The 25,532-nt window shown below is 44.5% G+C and overlaps 1 protein-coding gene and 1 pseudogene across 9 annotated transcripts in view; one reads left to right on the forward strand and one right to left on the reverse strand.

The window, feature by feature from the left end:
* Clec16a (C-type lectin domain containing 16A) overlaps window positions 1-25,532 on the forward strand; it is a 224,433-nt gene that overhangs the window by 81,243 nt on the left and 117,658 nt on the right. For all 9 annotated transcript variants that reach the window (XM_087202956.1, XM_087202950.1, XM_087202952.1 and 6 more), the window contains exons 11-12: window positions 5,715-5,847; window positions 9,666-9,766. In XM_087202956.1, coding sequence (XP_087059082.1) covers window positions 5,715-5,847; window positions 9,666-9,766 — 234 coding nt within the window. The remainder of the gene's footprint in view (window positions 1-5,714; window positions 5,848-9,665; window positions 9,767-25,532) is intronic.
* Window positions 11,495-14,544, reverse strand: LOC110345747 (A-kinase anchor protein 10, mitochondrial pseudogene; annotated as a pseudogene).

Below are 25,532 nucleotides of genomic sequence, written 5' to 3' on the forward strand. Positions count from 1 at the left end.
CATGACAGCCTTCCTCCCTCTGGAATTATAGGCATGATTCACCACACCCAGCCATCAGCACATTTATTTGTTCAGCCCTGTAATACAGCCAGAAAAGCTTCAGAATTGCTTCACTCATATTTATTGCTTAGTGAATAAAGAGTTGAGGGTTCGGTTCGTTTATTATAGTTTTCCTTCTGCTCCCTCTCCAACGCTTCACCTATCCCAAAACTGAGGATATATACTCAAGTATTCTAGTCATAAGCTGGTTGGATTGGCTTGTCTTCAGTGTAGGTATGGTATTCATTTAAATAAATATGTCTTTTTTTACCCGCCAAGTTTGGAGTTCTCCCTTCCCATTCTTACTGATTCAGTTTTGTTTTTTATGGCATTGGCCTTAAACCCAGGTCCTTATGTATGCTAGGTAAGTGCTCTATGCACTGAGCCACACCTCCAACCTTCAGTTTCCTTTTTAAAATATATGAGGTAGTAATACTCAAAACTTCAAAAAGTTATATTGAAAGAAATATCCTTTCTCCCATATGCCTTCCATCTTACCTTCTCCCCTCCTTTGCTGGAGTATCTTTCCTATACCTCCTTTCGTAAAACTAAACAGCTTTATGTTTATGTTTTGCCCTTCTTTCTTACACACAGAGTAACATACTATATGTACTTTGGGACACTTTGCTCTTTTAGTTTAGCAGTAGCTCCATATCGGTTCATGGAGCCCTTCCTTATTCGCTTTTATAGCTGCGTTATGTGTGTATACCAGTTTATTCAACTGTTCTCTTATGCTTGGACATTTAGGGAGTTTCCAGTGTTTTGGAATTACAAATAATAGTGCCGTGAATATCCCGTTCATATGTTGGTGGTGTGTCTTCCAGGCAAATTCCTCCAAGTGGGACTGCTAGGTCAAAGGTTATAAAATAGTGATTAAACTTTCCTTTTAAATTATATTTGAGTGGAAGAATGGTAAGGTTGTTCAGATAAAATGGTTACATATCAATAGCACAGGTAATATGCTTGACAGAAATCATAGAGGCAAGCAAATGCCTGAAGCTTGAGCAAAACAAGACCAAATTACTGCTGCAGTCCCTCAGACTCCAAGATAGAAACCTGGTTGGTGGAGACATGGAGACTCACCAAATATTGAGGTTCAGACAGAGCCCCCCTGAAGTTCTATCCCCAGAGCCTGACACTTGGACTCAGTGACCAGCAGTAGAAATCTGTGTCTGCATGACCCCACCAAGCTGTTTTCCTTGTTGGAAGCAGCATGGTGTATATGCCCTGGGAGGGAAGCTGCACCGAGAGGGGTAACAGAGTCACTGCAAGTGGGGGCCCAGTACCAAACCATGCCAGATGTTCTGGTGTGGTGTAGAGAAGGGATTCACTGTGACCCCCAAATCATCATGAAAAGTCAGATCTTCCCTTTTTTTTGGTGGTACTGGGCTTGAACCCAAGACTTCTACACTGAGCTATTTCCCCAGCGCCCCCTCCTTTTTTAAATTTGGAGACAAAGTCTTGCTAAGTTGCCCAGGCAGAGCTCAAATTTGCAGTTCTCTTGCCTCAGCCTCCCAGAGTGCTATGATTATAGGGACGTGCTACCACACCTGGCTAGCATCCTCTTCTAATGATGGCTATAGAGTCCATTTCTGAACATTGAGAATCTAGGAAACCCTTTCCCCAAAAAACTTGTTAGCCACCACATTTCTGTGCCCAGGCAGCATTTTACATACAGTTTTAAGGAGTTGGCAGATCCTAAGTAAGAGCCAGTCCTGTAAGAGTTGCCTGGATAAAATTATTCAAAAGAAGGCTGGGGGAAACCTGTGCTGACATTTGAAGAACTGATCTCCATTCATCTGGAAAATTAATCTGAGTAGGACAGCTCATTCCATTACCATGCTAGCTAGATGAGAACTAAGTATGGGGGGTGGGGGTAGAGGGCCATGCAGCTGGGACACCAGGGTAACACAGCCACGGTTTAGAAACCTCGCTGTGTGCAGAGGCTCTTGCTGGCCTGGCCCTGCACCAAGATGTGACATGAGCTGCTAAGGGCTAGCGTCACTTTCCCTGCTATGTTTCTAGCAGCTATCCTAGTTTTTGCTGCCACATTTAGAGCTGTGTTAATAGCCACCGAACCTCTGGGTCACTGTTTACTCAGCTACAATGCCTAGGACTGAACAAAAAACAGTGGTTTTGTGGCATCATTTTGTGACGTACCAGAATTTCAGAAAGAGGCCTCTGTGACCTGCCTGAGGGACCCTATGGAAGGGGACATTTGCTGTCTATGCTAGACCAGCCCTGCTCTCACTTGCCTACAAAACTACCATTCAAGGTAATATTGATGGGCTGAGGATGTGACTAAATTGTAGAGGACTTACCTAACATGTCCAAGGCCCTGAGTTTCATCCTTAGCAAATAAAAGTAACAATAACAACAATAAAAATAGATGGAGCTACTTAAACACTGAACTGGATCAAAGCACTGAACTGGATTATCTGTAACTTCTCTTCGGCTTCAGAATCTCATGGTGTCCAGGGAGATTAAAAAGCTGGAAAGGGGACAGCCACGTTGTGGCAGTCTTGGCCTCCAGACCAGGCACTTGGCGCTGTGATCTGGGGAAGTCCTGGAGCTGAGTCCCCACCATGTCAGTCAGGCAGGGATGGAAATGGGCCTGTGGTCACTGGGCAGAGGCCAAAGGCCAGATGCTAGAGCCCAGGAGGAAGCTGGTGTCAGTTTTGCTTCAGGTAGACTTCAGATGTCCTTTAATGACATGCTTTATCCATGAATACAAACAAGTACATATAGAATTTAAGCCTGCATCTCCCAAGAATGTGTACACTTATTTATTATAAATTATACACATTTATATCAATGTGCTAATGTTATGTACAGTATAAAACAAGCAAAATAGGTATTTTAAAGATGAGAATAGTTTTTTTAAAAAAAGACCTACCACCCACATAGCCATCTTACTGAAGTGTCTGTACCCCACTCTGGAGGTCTTGAGGCTGCAGGGAGGAGGTTGGGCACCTAGGTGAGGCTGGTGGGGGTGAACACACAAGGAAAGGAAGAGAGCTGCTCCTAAACACAGTCACACCACCTCCCTGCTCAGCCATGTCCATGTACTCCCTGCACTCCTGTATGCTCAGGAGGATTCTTTGAATTGACTTACTTCTTTTTTTCTTCTTAAATTTAGCCTCATTCTAAGCACTAATATGCACAAAAGTCTCTGTGCAGCTAGAATTTTTTCTAATGCCCATTAAAATAAAGCCATTGAAACAGACCATTTGTCCACAGACCACTTAAGAAGCACCTGTTGGCGCCCACCTGTGTGATGGGAACCACCAGTCTATGGCATTGGATTTCAGATGGGGAGAGCAGGGGCCTCCTGAGTGTGAGCCTCCCAGAAGTCTTGGTCCCATATGGATGTGTGTGGGGTGCACTCTTCCATGTCAGCTTGGCTGCAAGCACAGTCATACTAACAGAATCTGGGGACAATGGCAGGAGAGAATGTTTCCTGATGAGAGATTTTGTGTGCACATTGATTGCAGACTGTGTTGGGCTGTACACCACCTGGCATGTCCAGCCACCATGATTCAGTGCCAGCCCTGCCTACTGCCAAAACTTCCCACATTGGGCTAGACTAGTACAGACATCCACTTTCCCATTCAGGAGATATTTATCGTGCATCTACTCTGTGCCAGGCCCTGCAGTAGGCACTGGAGATGGAGGAGGAACAAGGCAGCTATTCTTAGGAATCCACAGCATAGTGGAGAAAGGCTGACATTTAACAAGCAAAACAATGGAGAATAGAAAATCCAGGCAGTTATAAATATGGTAAAGTAAAATCAAGGAAGGGAGGAGAGGATGAATCTCTTGTGTAGAACAAGTTCAAATCATTTGTGTAGATTAGAACACAGCTCTCCCTTCTTTGGGTGTGACCTGTGCTTACTGACTTCCTCCCACAGAGCAGGCACAGAGGAAGAGGAAAGGTAACTTGGCAGTGGAGAAACCATGTGAATAGTAGCTTGGCAACACACTGAAGAGTGACAGCAGCAGTCATCAGTCATGCGATAGTATGTGCCCTGCAAATGATGTGATGTGAGGGGGGTACTTCCCTCTGTGGTCATCTTCCCCAGGGCCCAGAACCCCAGCCTTGATGTCAGAAAAGACATTAGTCGAACCCGGAGTACAAGACCCCTGACTAGAACTCACACTGCCAAGGTGAGCAGTCTGAGTGGAAAGTCTGAGAAAACTGTCACAGCCTGGAGGATCCTAAACCTGATGACTTAATGTAACAGAGGATACTGGAACAGAAAAAGGGCATCAGGAAAGAACAAAGCATGCAATTTAGTAATAATCATTTAAAAAGAAGTAAAGACCATGCCTATAATCTAGCATTCTGGGAGCTGAGACAAGAGAATCACTGTGAGTTTGAGGCCGGCCTGGGCTACATAGCAAGACCCTGTCTCAAAAAAATAAATAAAAAGAGGTTAAAAAAAAAATAAGTATAGAGGTCATCTAAGATGTCTTCAAGGAGGTGACATTTGAGCTCAGCCTTGGAGGATGGACTGAGTCACACCTGGGTAGTGAAGACCTGGAGCAAGAGCCTTCCAGCCAGAGGAAATGGCTGTGTAAAGATCCTGAGGCAGAAACAATCTTGGGGCATTGAGCACCAATTGAGAAGCCCAGCACAGCCAGAGTGTGAGGAGACAGCAAGGCCCAGAGGGCTGGAGGCGAAGTCAGAGGTGGATGGCGGGCCAGGCTGTGTGAGGCCTTGAGACCGTGGGTGTGGTCCTGGGTATGATGGAAAGGTGTTGAGAGTTTTGAGCAGAAGAGAGGCATGAGCTAACTTTCATTTAAAATCACTCAGGTTTGTGTGGAGAACAAAGGGGAGAGAAAAAAAGCCGAGGCCAGTTAGGAGGCCCTTGTACGGGTGCTGGGGAACCCTGAGGGAGGCCATGTTGGACTCTTTGGAAGAATGACAGACCATCTCTCTGGAAATGGAAATGTGGGATCATTTCATCAACTGTTTCTCCCCTAGATTTTCTCTCCAGGATGGGAGAGGTGACCAGAACCCCGAATTCCAGGGGCTGCTTGAGCCAGTTCTAATCCACATGCCAGGGACTCTGTGACAGGGGAACCTGGAAACACAGCTCCCATCTTTAATTCTAGGTGTTTTTCTTTAGTGTTTCCTAACTTATACTGAAAACAAAAATGCACACCAAGTGGGTTGCTGTAAGTTGTTCTTACTTAACTGGAGTATGGGATGAGGTTCCTGAGCTCCCCTGGTCTTGGTCTTGCCCCTTCCAGAAATTGTGAGTCAAAGCTGTTTCTGAAGTGTAAAGAACTTCAGAATACTTTCAGTGAATTTGGTTATGTCTTTTTAATTACGTATTCTGTCTTCCAAGCTGTCTCAAGTTCTTTGAAAAGGAAATACGGTACCAATAAAGTAAAATAACTCTTAAAACTCATTAAATAAAGTAAATGATTGCAATTTGTGTTTTGTTGTCAAAGTCAAGGCCATGCTTTTTAGCATTGCTGGGCTAAGTAGAGAGAGATTCTGGCCCTGTCTTGTTTCCTTCCCGGCATATTGTCAGTGTTTGGGTACCCATTGTTGAATATTTGCTGTCTTAACAGTGTATACGTACTTATTCCCAAACATGAGTATGTCTATAAGTCAAGGTTCATAAAGCTGTCTGGGCTCATCCAGTCCCTGTGTTCGATTTCAGAGATTGAGATGGTGATCATGGAGCACAGCAAGCTCTCAGAGTTGGCCGCCAGCACCTCTGTGCAGGAGCAGAACACTACGGACGAGGAGAAGAGTGCCGCCGCCACATGCTCCGAGAGCCTGCAGTGGAGCAGGTAGGCCCACGGCCCTGCTGAGCTTGGCCTCAGAGGAGGAGCGGGGATCAGCAAGGAGGTTGAGTGCTGATTTGTGCCAGCCAGATGGCCTTTTCTGTCTCAACCAGACCATGCTGCTTCCCTTCGTTCCCCAGACTCCTCCACTCTCTGGCCACCCAGAGGCACAGCAGCTCCTTTCAAGGAGAATGGGGACAGAGCTATCACTAGTGCTCACTCCTTGGAAAGAGAACAGTTGGCAGAGGACATCACCCTCTTGGAGCACATTGCAGCTGGGCCCCACCTAAAGGGTGTGGGTCACGCCTTGCCTAGGCTGCCCCTGGGGGGATCCTCACTGGAGCCAGGCTTTGGTCTTCCTGCCTTGTTCATCTTCTGCCTCCGCTACCTGTTCATCTACTACCATCCACAGGGCTGCCCTTAGGGCTCAGCTAGCATGATCTATTGCATTCTCTGCCTTTGGCCTTGGCCTGTGAAGCTGCATCTTTTCCACCTTGGCACACACATCTCCTGGAACTGTGCTGAGGCGCCACCCGCTCTAAAAAGGCAACTGCTTCCAAATTTTCTAGTGAACTGTTAGGGAGGGCTTCTTGGTTACACGGTTGTTACTTTACTTATCCAGTGGCCCCACTGTGCAGACCCCAGCTGATTCCTCTAGTAGCTTATGGCTCATTCATTTCTTGAACCAGGGTGGGCAACAAACCTGCCCCTCCCCTCATTCTGTTTATTAATCTGAAAGTGAAGAGTTGAAGCCTACTAATTTTATTCATTCATTCATTCATTCATTCATTTTTGTGGTACTGGGGATTGAACCTATGGCCTTCACACTAAGCTATCCCAAGCCCTTTTTTATTTTGAGACAGGATCTCATCAAGTTGCTAACTTGCTCATGCTGGGATCAAATATGTGATCCTCCTGCCTCCGCACCCCCCAGAGTGCTGGGATTATAGGCACATGCCACCACACCCCGCTGAAGCCCATTACTGTTTTGTCTCCACATCTTGTTTATCTTCTTGCTTGGCAAATGTTTCAGTTATCTAATAGAGGGGATTAATTTTTGTCAGATATGCAAGAGAGCTATTTTTAGTTTTTATTAAATAAAAACATTGGACTATGAATGGTGTGGGCGGTCAGTTTTTGATTTTGTGTAACAAAAAAAGTAACTCCTGAAGCTCTGAAAATTCAGGAAGTCATTCTAAGCACAGAAGGTAGGGACGACCTTTAGATGTCTGGCCCAGCATTAGAGTAGGAATAATCGGGAAAAACCAGAGATAACTAGCAATGGAAGATGCTTAAGCAAATGCAGGCGTATCTGATTAATAGAATATTAGCTGCTACTTTTAAGTGAATTCTATGATGATGTGTTCAGTTTCTTAGGATCTAATACATGGAAACAATCATTAATGAAACACATTTTATATAGTAGAGTAGTACTGTCGCTTTGCTAAGAAGAAAAATATCTGTATATTTCCCTTATTCTTTAAGAAGCAAACCAAAATGTAATTTTTTCCAAATTTTAGTGAAGAGAAAGTTTTTCTTTGAGTTGATTGAGATTCTAACTTTGGGTGAGTCCCGCTGTATCTTTGACCATGTGACTTAGTATTGGAAACTGTCTTGGGTGTCTGGAGTTAGGCCATCTGGAGGCCTGCCAGGCTCTGGGTCAGATCACTGCCTTACTTTGAAACTGCATGCCTGGGAAGAGGCTGTCCCAGGTGGAGAGCTATCTCTGTGTTCCAGAGATACTTGGTTACCGATTGTCAGAGACTGTGACAGCCCTCTGTCCCCCCCACTTCCCAGTGCTGAGGGGAGCACACCGAGGATACAGGAGAATGGCTATTTGTACTCTAGGATCTAAATTGCATCTTGGCATTGGCTGATCCACTTGCCCAAAGAAACAACATAATAAAAAATGGAACTATTTTTATATTCCCTGTACATTAGGGGCTCTATTTGCATTTAGAGTTAAGTATAAACTTGAGCAACTATAAATGTTCAAAACATTGCTTCTTTTAAAAAGTTTGATAATGATACACATTCAGAAAATGTGAAAAACCTTGAAAAGTGTAAAGAAGAAACAAGTCTCAATGATTCCACTATTCCAAGGCAACCATTGCTACCTACCATTTTCATTCTTTCTTACCTTTTCTCAATACAGCCTCCTAAGAATTCTACCTTCCATCTTCCCATTAGCTCATTTCTATCAGTTTTTATTCCTTCTTTTTTTTCATCTAATATCAAATCCAAGCATCTTTTCCCCTTTATTATGCTCTTGGTAAACAAAATGCTTAGTGACTCCATAATAGTTCATCTAATCTCTAAAAGATGGCTGTACCCTCCCAGTGTTCCCTCTGTTGTTATACTTGGTTATTTGTATTATTCCCAAATGAAAATATAATCTCAACTTCAAGTAGCTAGTTTACAAGAAAATGCTTCATACTTTATCTTGCCCTTAAGTTTGGAAGAGTTAGCACTGGAAGCTTACAGAAAGCCAAATCCACACGTGGCAAAACTCTGAACACATCTGAAAGGTGCCGGGTGCCCTGCTGTGGCTCCAGAGAAACAGACTGGATGCCAGTGTCCCCTTCAAGAATTTTCTTTTAGTTTTTGTGTGTTCTGCATTTATTTGGAGTGTTATGACAAATACATTTTCACTACCTTTCTTTGAATTTTTCAATTTAATATTTTATATTGATGGTTTGTTTACAGAACTCAAAATTCAGAGAAGTATATAAAAGATTATTCAGAGAACAGATCCCCAGTTTCACTTTGCATGGACAGCCAGTGTTGTTCATAGCTTGTGTGCCCTTCCAGGGATTAAATGTGCCCTTGATCACACACTGGTGTGCTCGGCTTTCTTAGCTTCAACCTGGCATCCAGGGGAGCAGCTACAAACAGTCACAGGATCAGAGCTCCCTGCCTTGGGGCCCAATCTGTGCATATTGTGTTATCCTTGTGTCAAAGAGTGTTCCAGGCAAGGCCCTGGCCCTGGAAAGGGCAACATTTGGGATATGTGGTTTCTCATATTTGCCACTGCTCTTTAGGTCTCATGCACAGAGCATCAGAGGTGAGAGACCTTGCTCTCAATTCTTGCAATCAGAGAATGTCAGTCTGAGAAATTGCTGGCCCAAAATGAAATTATGGAGCAGTGCCTTTGGAATATTAAAAGTAGAAACCAGATGGCAACTGCCAGGTGTTGGCCCTCCACCGTGCCTGCCCCTGTGCTAAGTCTCCTTCACTCACCTTGGCCCTTGAGATTTCACAGTAGCCCTGCCAGGTTCTAACCTGTCATACAAATGGGGCCATGGGAAAGGGGGTTAGAAGTAACTGTCCTGAGGGTTTCCAGCTAAGAGGAGGCAGAATCAGGGTGTGAACCCAGACAGTCTGGCTCTGGGGCCCATGTCCTTAAGCTTGTTCATGTTGTTGTTTGTGACTTGGGTGGTGTTACTGGTCTATTATGGTGCCCCGTTTTCTTCATTCTCTTGTGACACATCACTTTGTGTCATGATGACATATGAATGCCAGAGAACGAGGACTTTGTATCATCAAATATCCCTGGTGTCTGGGACACCTGGTAAATGATTGTTAAGTGACTAAGTGACCTGTTCCTTGGTCAGTTTTCCCTATAGATAGCAGCTTTCTATGGGCAGAGCCCACCTCTTATTTGTATTAGTGTCCCCAGTACCAGATGCTGGGCGCCACACACATGAAGGGCCTTGGAGTACAGAGCCATGAGAGGCAAGAGCAGCTGGCACCCCGTGGTTGGGGGAGGGGAGGGAATGTTCACTCTGTGCCAAGAAGCTCAAGCATGCCCCTTCTCTTTCCAGACCCTTCCTGGATATGGTGTACCATGCCCTGGACAGCCCTGACGATGATTACCATGCCCTCTTCGTGCTCTGCCTCCTGTATGCCATGTCTCACAACAAAGGTAGGTGTGTTCTCACCTGCCTTCTTCCTGTGACCTGGTGCTGGCTAGAATCCCCCCTTCCCTCTGCTACTTGGAGGGAAAGGAGAGCAGTTCTTGGGGGACTTTCCTTTCTGGCTGCCGAAGGCGGCTCCCATAGTGCTCCTTTTCACCTGCTTTCCAATTTCTCAGATGCTTTCTTACAGACTGAGGTCACAGGAATTGATGACTCAGGCAATAAGGGGAAAGGTTAGAGCGCTGACTGTCTAACCCACTGTGACTGTCTTCACACTGTGGCTTTCTGTCGATCCCTTGCTTTACAATTGACTTAGCCAATAACCACTTTCCTAACATCAGAACTGAAATCAGTCAAACTGTAACCTTGGTTTTGCTATTTATACTACCTGGTGTTCCTGCCACGGGTTCAGAACTAAAATAGACCTGGGTAGATTTTGTTAAAGTGTAGGTTTCCTTTCTAAAGAAAGGTGTGGTTCTCTGGCTTCCCCTGTTGAGGCTGTGTGCCCAGAATCCAGCACATGTGGAGTTGACAGTTGATTAGGATTCGTCATTCCTTCCCTCACTGCTGACTGCTGGGAACACCTCTGGTGTTCGCCCTATCTGTCTTGACATGCTTGTGTTTGGGGGCCTCTACATCAGAACCTCATCAAAGAAGAATTAGGGACTATTTCTTCCAGCCCTGCCAAGAATTGGGGATGGTATAGATGATATGTTATACTGTATCAAGTGACATTTTAGGAGACTTTCATAAGCTTATTGAGAAGTTGATGGAGTTGGTTTTTACTGAGACAGCCTATGACTAGAAATATTGAAACATACCAGTGGTGGCACACACCAGTAATCCCAGCTACTTGGGAAGCTGAGGCAGGAAAAGCACAAGCTCGAGGCCAGCTTAGGCAACTTACTGAGACCATGTCTCAAAATAAAATAAAAAGAGCTCGGGATATAGCTCAGGACACCCTGGGTTCAGTCCTTAACATGGCAACAAAATAAAACAAAAAAACCTAAACTCAACATAACTAAGTGTTTTTTTTTTTAATTGAAGCATGGCTTTATTAAAACTTAAGTGGGGGCAAAATATCAGAACAAAATTCAGAAGAATGAGGCTTAAAGGAAAAGTGACTTGTCTAAGCCATATAGGTAATTAACATACTGAAACACGTAATAGACACTGAGATGGAATTTTTTCAGATCCCTTGATCACCAAGTGTTACTATAACCTGATTCTTCAGATTTCTTTTCCTCCTAGGATTACATAACTAATTTAAGTTTTAGTGACATTTCATTTTAAAATTTTTTATTTGGCTCAGTATTTCTCTGCCTTTTCTTCTCAAACATAGACAGTTTAGTTATCAGTCAGTACAGACTCCCAAAGGAATCACTATCCAATTAATTATTCAACTAGTCAAATTCGAAGCAGTTATAAGACCCCAACTGTACTACTAGGAAAAGACAGCCTTGGGAAGTCTGGAAGATGGTAGCAACTAATTCACACCTAAAAACAGAACAACTACATAGAAAGACCAAAATCCCTTCACAACATCTGTCAACAAAACTTGGTGAAATCGTATCCCACAAACTTTAAAATACAAACAGATGGAGAAAATACACTAACAGCCACGAGACCTATAGATGTCTGCATGGGAGAAAGAAAGGAAAATAGAGGCACCATCTGATGGACCCTAAAATAGCCAACAGGTATTCACAGGAAAGTATGATGAGCTCATTTAAGAACCAGAGCAGAGCCTTAAAAGGATCACGCTTTCTCCATAACGAGTGCAACGTTCTCACAGTCAGGACTGAAGAAGCTTTGCCCTAGAAGAATCTATGATGTCATTTCTCATTGCTTCTGTAATTGGTGTGGGTTTAGCAGCATCTGAAGATATATATTTGGTAAAAGTATTCACTGCATCTTGTTATATACTTTTCATTAGTTTTCCTGATAATTCTTTTAGTGGAGAAGAGGGACTGTTTCTACTGGCTATTGTAAGTCTGGAGGAAGATTCTTGAGTTTCCTTGGAAACTGGATGAGTTCCTGCTCTAGCTATTTCAATATGGAAAGAATAGGTACTGTCACATTCTTGGGAAGGCAGCAAGTGATTGTGCCTGCTGTTAGTTCTATTATTCAGGTCGATTCCTTCTGACTGAGTCATAAGCAATTGAGCTGCACAAGAATCTTCCAATCTCTTGTCAAGGGACTCAGTTATAAAAGATGCTGTAGTTTCGTGCTTTTTAGATGGAGAGACAGGCTCAGCCAGTGAGCTCTGCTTCACTGTATTCAGACTGTGTGCTCTTATTTGGGACCAAATTTGTAGAGTGAAAACTCGCAGCCTCTAACTAAAATTTAACCAAATGTTCCATTCTTTGAAGTTCCATGAATTGAATGAAATATGGGAGGACAACAGTGTCATGCAAGACTTGTTCAAAGGTTTTTGAAAGACTTGATTTGGTCTCTTGAGTCTGGTAGTCCAGACAAGACCTGCCCAGGTCCCCAAAGTGAGCGGCCTCCATGTGGCTTGGCTGCTTCTTAAGTGTTGCTGTCCTGCTGCTTGAAAAGGAGTCCATGTTGGCAGAATTGGCATTGATTGCAACATGACTTGGTCCTGCAGCCTCCAGCAAGGCATGATTTTTAGTCATTTTTGTGGGGAATGTACAGCTATTGAAGCTTTAATGGACTTGACATCTGAAGTCTTCTCTTCTTTGCCTTTCACTTTCCACCAGAAGAAGGACATGGTGGGGCCTGGGTCTGGGCAGAGAGTGCGGGGGACTGTGGCAGAGAGGGCCTGGCTCCCCTCATTCAGCAATTGGCCCGGACTTCCGGGTTCTCAGAAGCTGCGGCACTAGCCCGAAATGAGACCCTTCTTTTGGATGTGGGCCCCACCACCTCCTCCTATTCTTAATCATTAATTGTGAAAACTAAGTCTACTGGTGGCAAATGAATATCGTAATAAAAGTCTCTCCCATACCTTCAGCCTTCAGCTCTCCTCCTCAAAGGCAGCTCATTCTACCCGTTTCTTCTGTGTCTTTTCAAAGATAGCTGTGAAAACCCAAGTAGGAGTACACGTGAATTTATTGCTGTGACTACTCCCTCAGCCATAAATCTGTCGTGCTGTCTCTTGTGCCCCTCTCATATTGTCACATACCAGCACGTTGCTTCGCATCCTTGTGGAGGTGCCTGATTTGCTTTGATCATGTGTCTGTGCCACCATTTGTTCTAATATGCTCTTAGCAAATGGCACTGAGACTGTTTCCAGGTGTGTCCTCTTGTGGAGGGGCCAGCCATGACCCTCTGCTCAGGTATCTACCGTTGTGCTCATAGCATGTCTGAAGACCCAGCCTGAGACGTGTTTCTTTTTCCCTTTTTTCCCCTCCCTCAGTATAGGGGATCAAGCCCAGCCCCACACATGCCTGGCAAGTGCTATAGTACTAAGCTATACCCTAACTCCACAGCTTGAGCCTTTTCAAAGAAACATGGCTGGCTCCAGATCCTGCTGACATCGTCAGATCCTCCGCAGTCTTATTATCTCCCATGGCTTCTGTAATCACCTCTAGCACTTGGCTTGATGCCTGGGACACAGGGATCCTCTATTGTGGTAGTAAAATGAACTCCATGGGGCCTACCAACCCCTACCTGTGCATTGCCTACCACTGCCCAGGTCCCACCTCTGCGCCCTCCTCATTCCAACTCTTCAGCTTTAACTCCCCCTTCTTTGTTTCAGCAACATCTTGAAATACTGCACTCCTAGCCTATAGATATACCCTTCCTGCCATTCTCTTCAGTTGAACTTGCCAACCAAGCTTGAAACTGGTATGACCGTCAGCTCTTTCAGTCCTGTGCTCTTTACTCATCAGATGTCCTCAGTCCCTTTTCAGCCTAGCTCATCAGCAGACTTCAACTGAGCACCTACCCAGTATCTGGCTCTGAGCCAGGTGTGGAGGTGAGAGCCAAGGCATGGGGCATGGTATTCCAGTGGTCATTATCCTAGGGTAGGACTAGCCACCAGCATCCTAGAAGGGTCAAGCATACTGCCATTTATAATCTGTCCTCTGTGGCACTGCCAGAAACCCTTTGCAGTTAAGACTGCTTTGACCCCACCTTCCTGGTTCAGAAACCATTAGTCTCCTTCTCTGCTCCGACCTCCACCCTCTTGTGCCTGTCATTTGGGGTATCCACCACCTTTCCAACGTGCTCTCATTCCTATGACTTCCCTTCATGGACCCTTTGCTCTCTTCCAGGGGTCTCCAAATTTTTATGCAGTTATAGAACCCTTTTATAGAAATAAACCTGTGGCAGCTGTCGTGGTACCCACTGAAGACTTCAGTGTTCTTTTGGTGCCAAGCAACAGAAAGTGCTGTTCATTCCCTGAAGCTAAAGAGAAAGCCTATTGTAGGAAGGCCTCTGGGGCAGCCCACAGGATCTGAGAGGTTACTAAAAAGCCTAGAGCAGGACTTTTAGCTGACCAGATCCAGGGACCAACCAACTCTGGGTACCTTGGCCTTCCCTCAATGGCTCCGATCTGGTCCCAGTAAACCCAAGGCTGGGAGTCTGTCTCTATTTCAGTTTCAAATTCTTGGGTAGGATTCCAGCTTGGTGATGTCTAACTCTGGAAAAGTACAGACTTGGTCCTGAGGGCTCAGCCCTGTGTGTGGACTGTTCCCTAGAACAGAGCTCCTTTGGAAGCCTGACAACAACCCTAGTCAGTGTCAACACACCTACCTGTTCCTGGAGAGTCTAGCTTCTTTTTCACTGGTGGTTTTTCCTGCCATTTTCTTTTCCCCAACATCACTCCCTATTGAAATTCTGCTTGTCTGTCAGGGTTCTGCCCAGAAGTCACCTTCTCCAGGAAGCTCTCTCCAGTATTTTCAGGGTTAATGCCACTAACGTGGCACTTTCTATACATTGCTGGATTTGATTTGCTAAAATTTTGTTAAGAATTTTTGCATATATGTTCATGAATGATACTGGTATAGAGTCTTCTGTCTGGTTTTACTCTCATCATTTGCTTACTTATAGAATGAATTAGAAAATATTCTCTCCTCACTTCTTTGAAAATAGATTTTGTAGAACTAGCATTATTTCTTTTTAAAATGTTCCTTAAATCAATGAAGCCTGGAGTCTTCCATGCGATTTTGTTTGTTTGTTTTTGCAGTATTAGAAATCGAACACAAGGCCTTATCACATGCTAGATGAGTGCTCTACCACTGAGCTACATCTCCAGCCCCTTTAAAATTTTGCTTTGAGACTGGGTCTGAGTTGCTCAGGCTGGTCTAGAACTTGTCATCATCCTGCCTCAGCCTCCTGAGCAGCTAGGATTATAGGTATACACCATCATGTCCAGCTGAGCAGAAGCTTTTAATCACTCAGTTTCTTCAATAGATAGAAGGCTGTTTAAGGTTCTTTGTTTCTTCTTGAGTGGGCTCTGGTGAACTTGTGTCTTTCCAAGAGTTTGTCATTTCATCTAAGTTGCTGAATTTCTTGTCATAAATTTGTTTATAATACTCCTTTAATATCTTTTTATTGTCTATAGGATCTGTAGTGATGTCCTCTCTCTAACTCATGGTATTGATAATTTGGGTCATAATTTTTTTTCCTGACCAGTTTGGCTAGAGGATTGTCAATTTTATTGGTATTCTCTATTGTGTTTCTGTTTCATCAGTTTCTTTATTTCTTACCTTCTGCTGCTTATTTCAGATTTAATTTACTCTTCTTTGTATATTTCCTTAAGCTAGAAGCTTGGATTACTGACTTTAAATTAATCCATTTATTTTAATTTTAAATTAATACACAATAAAATTAACTTTTTACATATAATTTTGTGAATTTTAGCACACATGTGGATTTATGTGAATATCACCACAATCAGGATATACTACAATTTTTTTAACAAAAATATACCCTCATACTATTCCATTTCAGTCAGTCTAGTCACAGCTGTCACTGATTTTTAAGCTTTCTTCTTTTATAAGAATTTAATGCTATAAAGGTCTAAACACTGATTTAGCTGCATGCAATAAATTTTGATATATGTAGTTTATTTTCATTCAGTTTATTTTATGATTAAACTTTCAATTTCTTGTCTAACATCTGTGCAATGTCAAGCTGTGCTTCTATTATTGATTTTTCTTTTGCTTTGTATGCTATTCTCCTTCACCACTTACATTGTTGTTGTTATTTTTGTGTGTCTGGTAATTTTTGATTGGTTGACAGTTACTGTGACTTTTACATTGTTGGATACTGGATTCTTTTTTCCTTTAAAAAATTTTAGGCTCATGATTAAGTTACTTGGAATTGGTCTGCTTCTTGTTGAGGCTTTGCTTTTAATCTTTGTAGGGCTGGTTCCAAACAGCCTCTGGTCTGAGGCTAGCACGGCCCCCACTGGTAAGGCGATGCCTTTCTGAGACTTTACACAATGTCCAGTGCACAGGTGGCCTCTGCACACCACCAGCCCTGTGTGCACTCCAGGTTTGCTCCACCTACTCCATACTCATAGGTCTCTTCCTCTCCTCACATGTGTGCAACTGGAGCCCAGAAGGAGCCGTGTGCACACCTTGAATCTTTCTCTGAGGAATCCTCCTCTTCAGGACTCCCACGAATTACAGCTGCTTGGCTTTTCTGACTCCCAAGTGCTTCCTGCTCATCTCACAGAGACCACGGCTTTGTTTGGGTTTTTTTCTCCCTGTGCTGAGGCCTGGGAACTCTCCAGACAATGAGCTGGAGCAATTGCGGGGCCACCTCCTTCATTTCCTCTTTTTCGGGGGTTACTCTTCTGTGTGACCTGTTGTTGTCTCCAGTCTACTAACCATTGATTTATGTATTTGCTCTTGTTTGCTAAGTTGTTTGAATCAGGAGGGTAAATCTAGTCCATCTTGTCTGGAAATCATGGCATCATTTTTTTTAATTAAAAAATTGGGGTATAATTGATACACAATAAACCACATACTTTAAAGTGAATAATTGATCCATTTTGATAAATGGAAGCACTCATGAAACCATCAACACAATCAAGACAGTGTCCATATCCATCACCCCAAAAGTTTCTTCATGCCCCTCCTTCCCCTCACACCTTCCTCCCCAGGCAGCACTGATCTGCTCCTCCCTGTCACTTTCTAGAATTTTATATAAACAGGATCATGCAATGTATATTCTTTTTTGTATGGTTTCTTTCAATCTTCTCGATTATGTTAGGATCCATCCGTGTTGTTGTGTGTTTAGGTGGTTCATTTCTTATTGTTAGGTAGCATTCCATTGTATGAATGTGCTCCAATTTGTTTATCTATCCAACTGTTAATGGGCTTTTGGTTGTTTGCAGATTTTAACCATTACAACTAAAGCTGCTATGAATATTTGTGTACAAGTCTGCACAGACATATGTTTTCTTTTCTCTTGAGTAAATATCTAGGAATAGAATGACAGAATCATATGGGAGGTATATGTTTGCCTGTTCTTTTAAAAGGAAACTGCCAAACCATTTTCCAAAGTGCTTGCATAATTTTATATCCTGCCACCAGTGTGCAAGTGTTCTAGTTTCTTTGTATCTTCACCAATTCTAAGTATGGTGGTGACCTTTGAAATTTTTGCCACTCAAATGGGTATCTGGTGATGTCTTGTGATTTGCATTTGCATTTTCCTAATGACTAGTGATGTTAAACATCTTTTCATGTGCTTCTTTTGCCATATATATATCTTTGGTGAAGAGTCTTCAAATCCTTTGGCCATTTTTTATGGGGCTGGCTGTATTCTTATTGTTGGGCTTTGAGAATTCCTTATGTAGTTCCAGCACAAGTTCTTTATTTTTTTTAGTTTGGGGGTTTTTTAAGACAGGGTTTTGCTAGGTAGTCTAGGCTGGCCTTGAACTAGCTATGTTACTCAGGACTGGCCTTGAACCTGGGATCTACCCACTTCAGTCTCCTGAGTGCTGGAATTACAGCATGTACCACCACACCCAGTTTAAGTTCTTTATCAGATGTATTTTACCAAGATTTCCTTCTATTCTGTGACAGTATTTTTTTGAAGAGCAGACATTTTTATTTTCCATTAAGTTCCCATGGCATTTTTAAAGCCAATCTTTTTCTCTGCCCTTTGAAACTGCCAGGCCTTGGACAGCAGAGACCATGGCTTTCCTGATGCCCCCACAGTGCCCAGCCTAACTAACACCTGGCACTTAGTCAGTGCTCAACCGAGTTTACTGATTGATTGCCTCTCAGCCATGTGGTAGGTCCTCATGGCTACTCTCTTCTGGCAGCCTCTGCTCAGGGTCTCAGCAGGGAGGATACCAGCAGCAACAGAGAGATGCAGGCTCCATGAGACAATGGCACACTCTGTCTTCTGGCTGGCTGGATTCCCCGTGGGCTTCCTCCTGGAGTAGAAAAGTCTGAATGGCACATGAGTGCTTCAGTGTCCCCTTCATCCAGTGACGTGACTGGAGATGACTTCCCAGGTTCCTGCATGGAGAGCCACTGCTCTTTCTTGGGCCTTTCTTCTTAGAAGATTGAACTCATATTTGAGGGAATTCAATTCCTTCTTCTACTTCCTGTAATGCCATTCACTTATTAATCCCTTCACCCTGCCAACAAGTATTTTTGAGGTCCATGTTAGACACCGGACACTGATTGCATTGGGCGTGCAGTGGAGCCTGCATTCTGTTAGAGGAAACCAGCAGTAAGCTACTAGCGGGTGAGGAAGGTAATCCCATGTGAAAGGAAGTACAACTGTGAAAATGAACCAGGGATGTGATGGGGCTCACTGAGGGCAGAGGGCACTGCACCTGCCTGGGTGTCACCAGAGGCAGCGCCAAGACAAGCTTGATGTGCTGTGCGGAATGCGAGGCCAGTGTGGCCAGCGTGGAAGCAGGCAGGTGAGAGTGGTGGCAGGGACAGCAGTGCCAGAGAGGAAATTCATGATTAGAACAGGCAGAGCCCGGAGGGGGCTTAGACTGTGCCATGGTGGAGCAGGAAGCTCTCCGGGCAATGGGGGACGGGTGGGGGTGTGTCATATAATCTATTCAGCTTTTGTGTTTCCCTTCTTTTGAATGTGACCATGTCATTTGTCAGAAATCTCCTTTGGTTCCAAAAGACTGTGTTCATGAAGAATTTACTTATGTAATCATTGGAGAAACACATGTGGAGCACAGAGCCCCGCTGTGTGTGTGACAATTTGCTCAGCATGGGAGCTGCAGGTGCCAGGCAGATTGAGGCCCTGGCCCAACAAGGAAAGGCCTACAAGGAGACTTTTATCTCGCAGTTGAGCCTCATGTGCCTGGTGGCCAACAAGGACCCTCCTGTGAGGAATCAGGACTGAGGTCCTGAGGCCATCTGGGCCACTGGTACAAGGAGCTGAGGAAGAAGCAACCAGAAAGTTGAAAAAGCTGGCAGAGGGTGGAGGAAGAGAGGGTATAGCACTCAGGACACATCTGTCAGGTGATTTCACCAGGGTGAGCGGGCAGCAGTGTTCTCTGAGAGATAGGAAGGCTGGAACCAAGCATAGGGGATGGGATAGGCACAACTGTGAACTGTGTTTCTGCAAGCTGTGTCAGACTGCTGAGGAAAGTTGGGTCAGGAAGTGTCCCTTAGAATGAAATCAAGAAGTCTTGTGGTCAGTATTTGTTATGTGCATGGCACTGTTGTAGGCACTGGAACAAATCTGGTTAATTTCATTCAAATGAACAAGAAAAGGAATTGAGATGGTGGGAAATGGGAGAAGGAAATGAATAGGATAGAATGAGAAGTGATCTGGGGTAGTGGTGCAGTTACTAGCTAGGATGACCAGGGAAGGCTTCTCTGAGGAAGGAAGATCAGAACCAAGACCTGAAGAGTAAGAAGCAAAAGGAGCCCCAGCCTCTGAAAAGATTTGGGACAACAATGCTCCAGGCAAAGGGAACAGCATGTGAAAGGCTCTGAGGTGGGAAACTGCTTCCATGTTTGAGGAGCAAAAACCAGGCCAAAGTTTGCCTGGACAGGTGGGCAGGCACCACCAGATCATAAAAGGTCTTGAAGCTGTGAAAGGGAGTTTAAATTTTTTTTTCTGAGTCCAGTAGGAAACTTCTTCAGGTTTTTTCAGTAGGATGGTGACATGAAAAGATGGAAGTTTTTAAACGAGCCTCTGGCTGCTGGATGGAAAGCACATTATTGGGAGTAGGGGAGTGACTTATAGGAGGGAAGCTGGGAGACTTGTTAGGAAACTGTTTCAGTAGTCCAGCAAGAGATAATATGGATTGGATTAGAGATTTGGCTGCAGAGATGGAGGAAACTGGAAGGAGGATGTGTGCTGTATTTTGGAACTAGAGCCAGCATGTGCTGATGTTCAGATGTGGAGGTTGATTGAAGGGTTGAGTCAGTGATGACTCCTGCCATTTCATCTGAGCAGCCATGTGGTGCCATTTGCTGGGTTGGGAAGATGAGGAGAGGCCTGGGGCTGGGGGACAGTGAGTTCTTCCTAATCTCAATGGGAAGAAGCACCAACAGTGGTGATGCCCAAGGTCCCAACTGCTATCATTACGTGACATTACATGACAGCTAGTGTCCAGGACCAACAAGCATGGGCCACAGAGCAGAACTGCAGAAGAATTGCATAGTTTTTTGAGTTTGGTACCCTGAGCCTTGGGTCCTCAGGGAAGCTGCCTGTTGGAATAGTTGCCACTAGTTTGTGCCCTGGTCCTGCCTGTGGACACAGGGTCTGCATTTTGTGGGGGATTCAGTGATGGTGGTGGTAGTTGGCTGGTTTTCTGAATAGACAGCAAGCAGTTAGCTGTATCTTACTCCCAGCCTCTTTTCCAGATCCTAAGCAGGCCCCTAAATGAGATAGTCTCTTTCCAATAGATTTTTCCTCATAAGACAATTTTAACATAAAAGCAACGTTAATAAAAACCAAATGTGAGCTCAGGCCTTCCAGTAAATCATAATAGATTAGACGCTGCACCAAAATGAATATCCCACAGTGGAAGGGTTGACTGGTTGGAGGAAGGTAGTTGTCGTGATTCAGTCAAGCCACATAATGAATTCTGGTTCATATCTGTAATAGAAAATGCAGCCTTCTTTTCAAGTCCACAGAGCCTTAGTCCAAGAGTGAACATGGGGTGGAGGGTGCTTATTGTTCAGCTTTTGTATTCTTAAAAGTTCTCCAGTCCACCCACCATCCTTCTGGCATTTCATTTCCCATTTCCCATTGTTTACCCAGGCAGAATCTTAGACTTCTTTTGTTTTGCTTTGGAGTTACTGGAACATGGATGAGAGGTATGGGAAAGGTTGAAAGGTAATGAGATAAAGGGAAGCTTTTGCTGTACTGAGAGCTAACAAAACATCACATTGGATCTCAGCTGACACATAATCAGAACTGGAAGTACATTGGAAATTGGCCCAACATCTGGTTGGCTTTCGAAATGGTTGGTTTGTCTGTCATCTTCCAGAGCTGGCAAGGCTTGTGTGACTGCAGCCAGGGAGACCTTGCGTGGTCAAAAGAAATAGAAAAATGTTTGAACATTATTTACCTGGTGTTATCGTGGTCTCTTTATTCAGGTTTTCTGTCTGCTTCCTTTTATGTAGCTTTGGTGTGAGTCTTTCCCGCCTTTATCCTGACTGAGAGCTACTGTTAATGGGAAAGAATCCAGAAATTCCTAACTTGGAGAAGAGGCTTAGTGACTAGTTACTGACAACGCAGCGCCCCACCCTTCCCTTCTATTATGGCTTCTTTGAATTCGTTAGAAACACCACCACCCCCAGCCCTGTGGAGAGGGGACACCTTTGCTGACTTTTTGATCTGGGTCCCCCTGAGGCCACTGGCAGGAAGGGACCAAGGAAGCATATGGCTTGCTGGAAGTCAGCAAGGCTAGTGCATCTTGCAGGGCTATGTGAGGTATGTGAGATTTCTTTGGAGTTTGTCTGTCGTCAGGCACTTGAGGGTTGAGCCAAAAAGGTAATATATTATCCAGTGTTTGTTTCAGTTGGAGGGAGATGACCAGCAACGAAACTCTATTGGATTTGCCTTTATGTGACTGGAAACCATAGCACATGTGTCTATCTGTGTGTGTGGCCTCACACATGTGCCATGTTACCTGTTACATGCATCTCCCTGTCATGCTGTGAAGTTGGCTTTATTCCTTCAAGACTGTTGGCACCATTTTGTTATAGGAAAGTAGTTTAAAAACCCAAATCAGGGCCGGGGATTTAGCTCAGTGGTTCCGCTGCCTGCCTCGCAAGGACAAGGACCCGAGTTCAATCCCTGGTACCAAAAAAACCAAAAAAAACAACAACAAAAAAACCCACGAAAGTTATGATTGTTATTCTCAAGCACAAGGTCCCGAGTTTGATTCCCGGTACCAAAAACAAAACAAAACCCCAAATCAGGGGCAGGGATTTAATTCAGTGGCACCGCGCCTGCCTCGCAAATGTAAGGTCCTGAGTTTGATCCCTGGTACCACACACACACACACACAAAACCCAAATCAAATATTTTTCCACAAATTAAATGCCTTCCTAAGAATAGTGATGATGGTATAATGCTTGTTATAGGAAACAAAAATGAGAATGAGAATTTTGTTCAATTGCCTGTGGTTATACTTACTACTTTATAAGGACCAACTGCTGATGATTTTGTTGTATTTCCTTTCAGCCTCTGCCACGTAGATAATAGATGCGCTGTTCTTTACCACTGCCATATTGTAGCACCTACTTGATTATATTTTCCCCTACTTTTAAAATCTGTCTGATCTTCTGTCCCCCTTTTTTGTAATGGGCTAAATTTGATCAAAATTAGTTGACTCCTATAAAAATTAATTCAGCAAACATTTGTGGAGTTCCTGCCAAGACTACTGCTAGATACCATGATACACAGAGGTTGGACAAGTGGAAAGAAAAAAACTAACAAGCAAGAATTGTGCAGTGTAGTAGGGAGGGTGGAAAAGGACAGGGAGTAGAAGGCACTCTGCTGTCTGCATGACCTCAGCCAAACTTCTTTTCTTTGAACCTCAGTTTTCTTATCTATAAAGTGGAGATCATATTACCTATTTTACAAGAGTCTCAAGGATTAAACCCAGCTTTACACATAATACACAGTTCTTCAGTGCTTGCTCTATGAAGAAACCTCCCCTTCCTCCTTCCTTCTCTTAGTATTGAGGAGTGAACCCAAGGTCTTCACACAGAGCTACATTCCTAGCTCCTTTTTTTTTTTTTGGTACAAGGGATCCAACTCGGGTCCTTCCGCTTGCGAGGCAGGTGCCAGAACCACTGCGCTAAACCCCCAGCCCCCCTAGCTCCTTTTTTAAAAATTTTGAGTCAGGGTCTCGCTAAGTCTTTCAGACTGGGCTTGAACTTGGAATCCTCCTGCCTCAAACTCCCAGAATGCTGGGGTTACAGCCATGCACCACTATTCCCAGCTATGTGGAGTTTTTGTTTTTGTTTTGTTTGTTTTTTTGTTTCTTGGTGCTGGGGATGGAACACAGGGCCTTGTACATGTTGGGCAAGTGCTCTACCACTGAGCTACACCCCAACCCCTAACCTCCCCCCAAGCTTGTCTTGGTAACAGAATCCTCCCTTCTTCCCTCCCTAATGTACCCCATCTTTACCCAGAGAGACCTGGATTTTTTGTTGTTTGTTTTCATTGAGTACTTTGGTGAATGAAGAAGTCTACTTGAAACACGCTTGATGGGCCAGGGCCACCGGCTCCTTTTGAAGATGGCTGGTCCAGGGGATTGGCTGGAGCTTTTGGGCTGCTATAGGGACCTTGAAAACTGAGGGCAAGCGTAAAAAATTCAGAGTAACATGGCATTTTAGAGGCTGTGGTGGGAGGGAGAAAAGGAGCCATCTGGCCTGGAAGAACATAAATACTTCTAGAGGTTTTCACAGTTTTGCATATGTTGTGTGGAACATACCCTGCCTTGGTGTCCCTGGGGCCAGTGGTAAGACCACCGATGGGGAATGTAGCATAGTGCTGGGCTGGTTTCAGGGAAGGGCTTTGGGGGAAGGTCTGGCAGCACTGAGACCCCCATGAGCAGTGGGGGCAACAGAGTCAGCCAGAGCACAACCCTAACTCCTGGCACCAGATGCTGCTGCATCAGTCTTCCTCCGGGAATCTGCCCATGCCTTGCCTGTCCTTTTTTTTTTTTTTTTTTTTTTTTAGTACCGGGGATTGAACTCGGGACCTTGAGCTTTCGAGGCAAGAGGAGCAACCACTGAGCTAAATCCCCGGCCCTTGCCTGTCCTTTTTTGCCACCATCCAGCTCTTTGTTTTGCCCCAGCCTCTACTGAGTTATCTACAAACTCCACTTCACTCCTGGAAGTCCTCCCTGGGCCTGGCAAGGTCTGATCCACCTTGTCCAGCTCACGGCAAAGTCTTGTTCATCCTTCAGACTCCACCTGAGCAAACTGCCCAGAGAATTCCCCCAGATGGTTCAGCAGAAATTCAACCTCAACAGCTTGATTTTAGCTTTTGTTAGCTTTTTTTCTGCTCTCTCTCTGCTTTGTAACACATTAAGATACACTCAAACTAGAAGTTCTCACCCATGCATAACAGTGAGCAGCAACATTTATCGAAACACAGCTGTGTGCTTTTTCTCATTTGGTACAGACACCTGTCCTGAGATGGGTGGTTAATGCAATTATTGGCATTTCACAGGTGAGGAGACTGAGGTTCGAATGGGCCTAAGTATCAAGACAAAACTCCCATACCCTGCACTGGGCCCTTCCCTCAGACCGTGAGCCCGCAGGCACAGAGGTGGACGTGGGACAGCTTTCACAGCAAGCTCACTGCAGCGGTAGTGCCACCACCCCTCACATCTGGACCTGTCCACCTTTGGAGTCATCTGCAGGTGGCCTGAACTGTACCTCTGACTTGCTTTGTGACCCAAAGGAAGTACATAACCACTCTGTGTCTTAATTTCCTCACTAAAGGAAGGTGCTGGGTTCAGACTCTGGGCCAGATCTGAAGTGTTTTGGTGCCCTGGGACCCTCCCTCCACAGAGGCTGGAGCCACCCATTGAGAAAAATCAGGAATACCCTCGAGAGTCTTTCTTCCGGTCTCAAGAAGATTTTGCTGTAGATTTCCTCATTTTCCAGAAATCCTAAGGTGAGGGCAGAGCGATAATAGGACCAGTGTGCCTCCCCATGCAAATGCAAGCCTGGGTCCCAATTTGTCCCTCAGGTTCTGCCAGCCGTTGCTACATTCTAGAGGGAATGAAGTGGAATGACTGATGGTCACAAGGCTGAGGAGGCAGAGGAACTGGTTTTTTCCCCCAGACCACTGAGTACAGCTTATAAAGGATAGAAAGATGTCAGGACATTGTTGACATTGTTGAATCTCTGGAAAAACAAATACCAGAAAGAGTCAGTGACATCCTTCTTGCCATTAAGTACTTCAGAGCTGAACACTTAGCATCACAATGGGACACAGAAACCACAGATTAAATTTTCACCACATTCAAATTGTTTGACCTGGCCAGACTTGTGGGGCGTGTGAGAGAGTCCTACCAACTGGGCCCTCCCTCACCCATGTCATCTCCTCCGTATCTGAGCCTCTCTCTCAGAGCTAGAAGGGATTCAGTAAAGCAAGATATACTGTATGGCTTCTTAGGTCGACGTGTGTAGGAGGTACTTAGGACCCGGACAGTCGGCTCTCCTCTGTTCTCCTCGCTGCTTTGTCAGGGTTCTAAATGAAGTGTTATCTGGTACTCAAGGGGCCATATTTCAAGAGTTCCGAGAAGTGCCACCGTCCCCCCTTTTGTGGAATAACAGGAAAAGGCGTGTGTCAGGCACAAACAATCCACTGGGGTCTCTAAGACTGGAT

This window comes from Heterocephalus glaber, unplaced genomic scaffold, assembly GCF_053883595.1.
Source record: "Heterocephalus glaber isolate CG9 unplaced genomic scaffold, H.glaber_assembly_v1.0 deba00001781, whole genome shotgun sequence".
In the NCBI taxonomy this organism is placed as follows: domain Eukaryota; kingdom Metazoa; phylum Chordata; class Mammalia; order Rodentia; family Bathyergidae; genus Heterocephalus; species Heterocephalus glaber.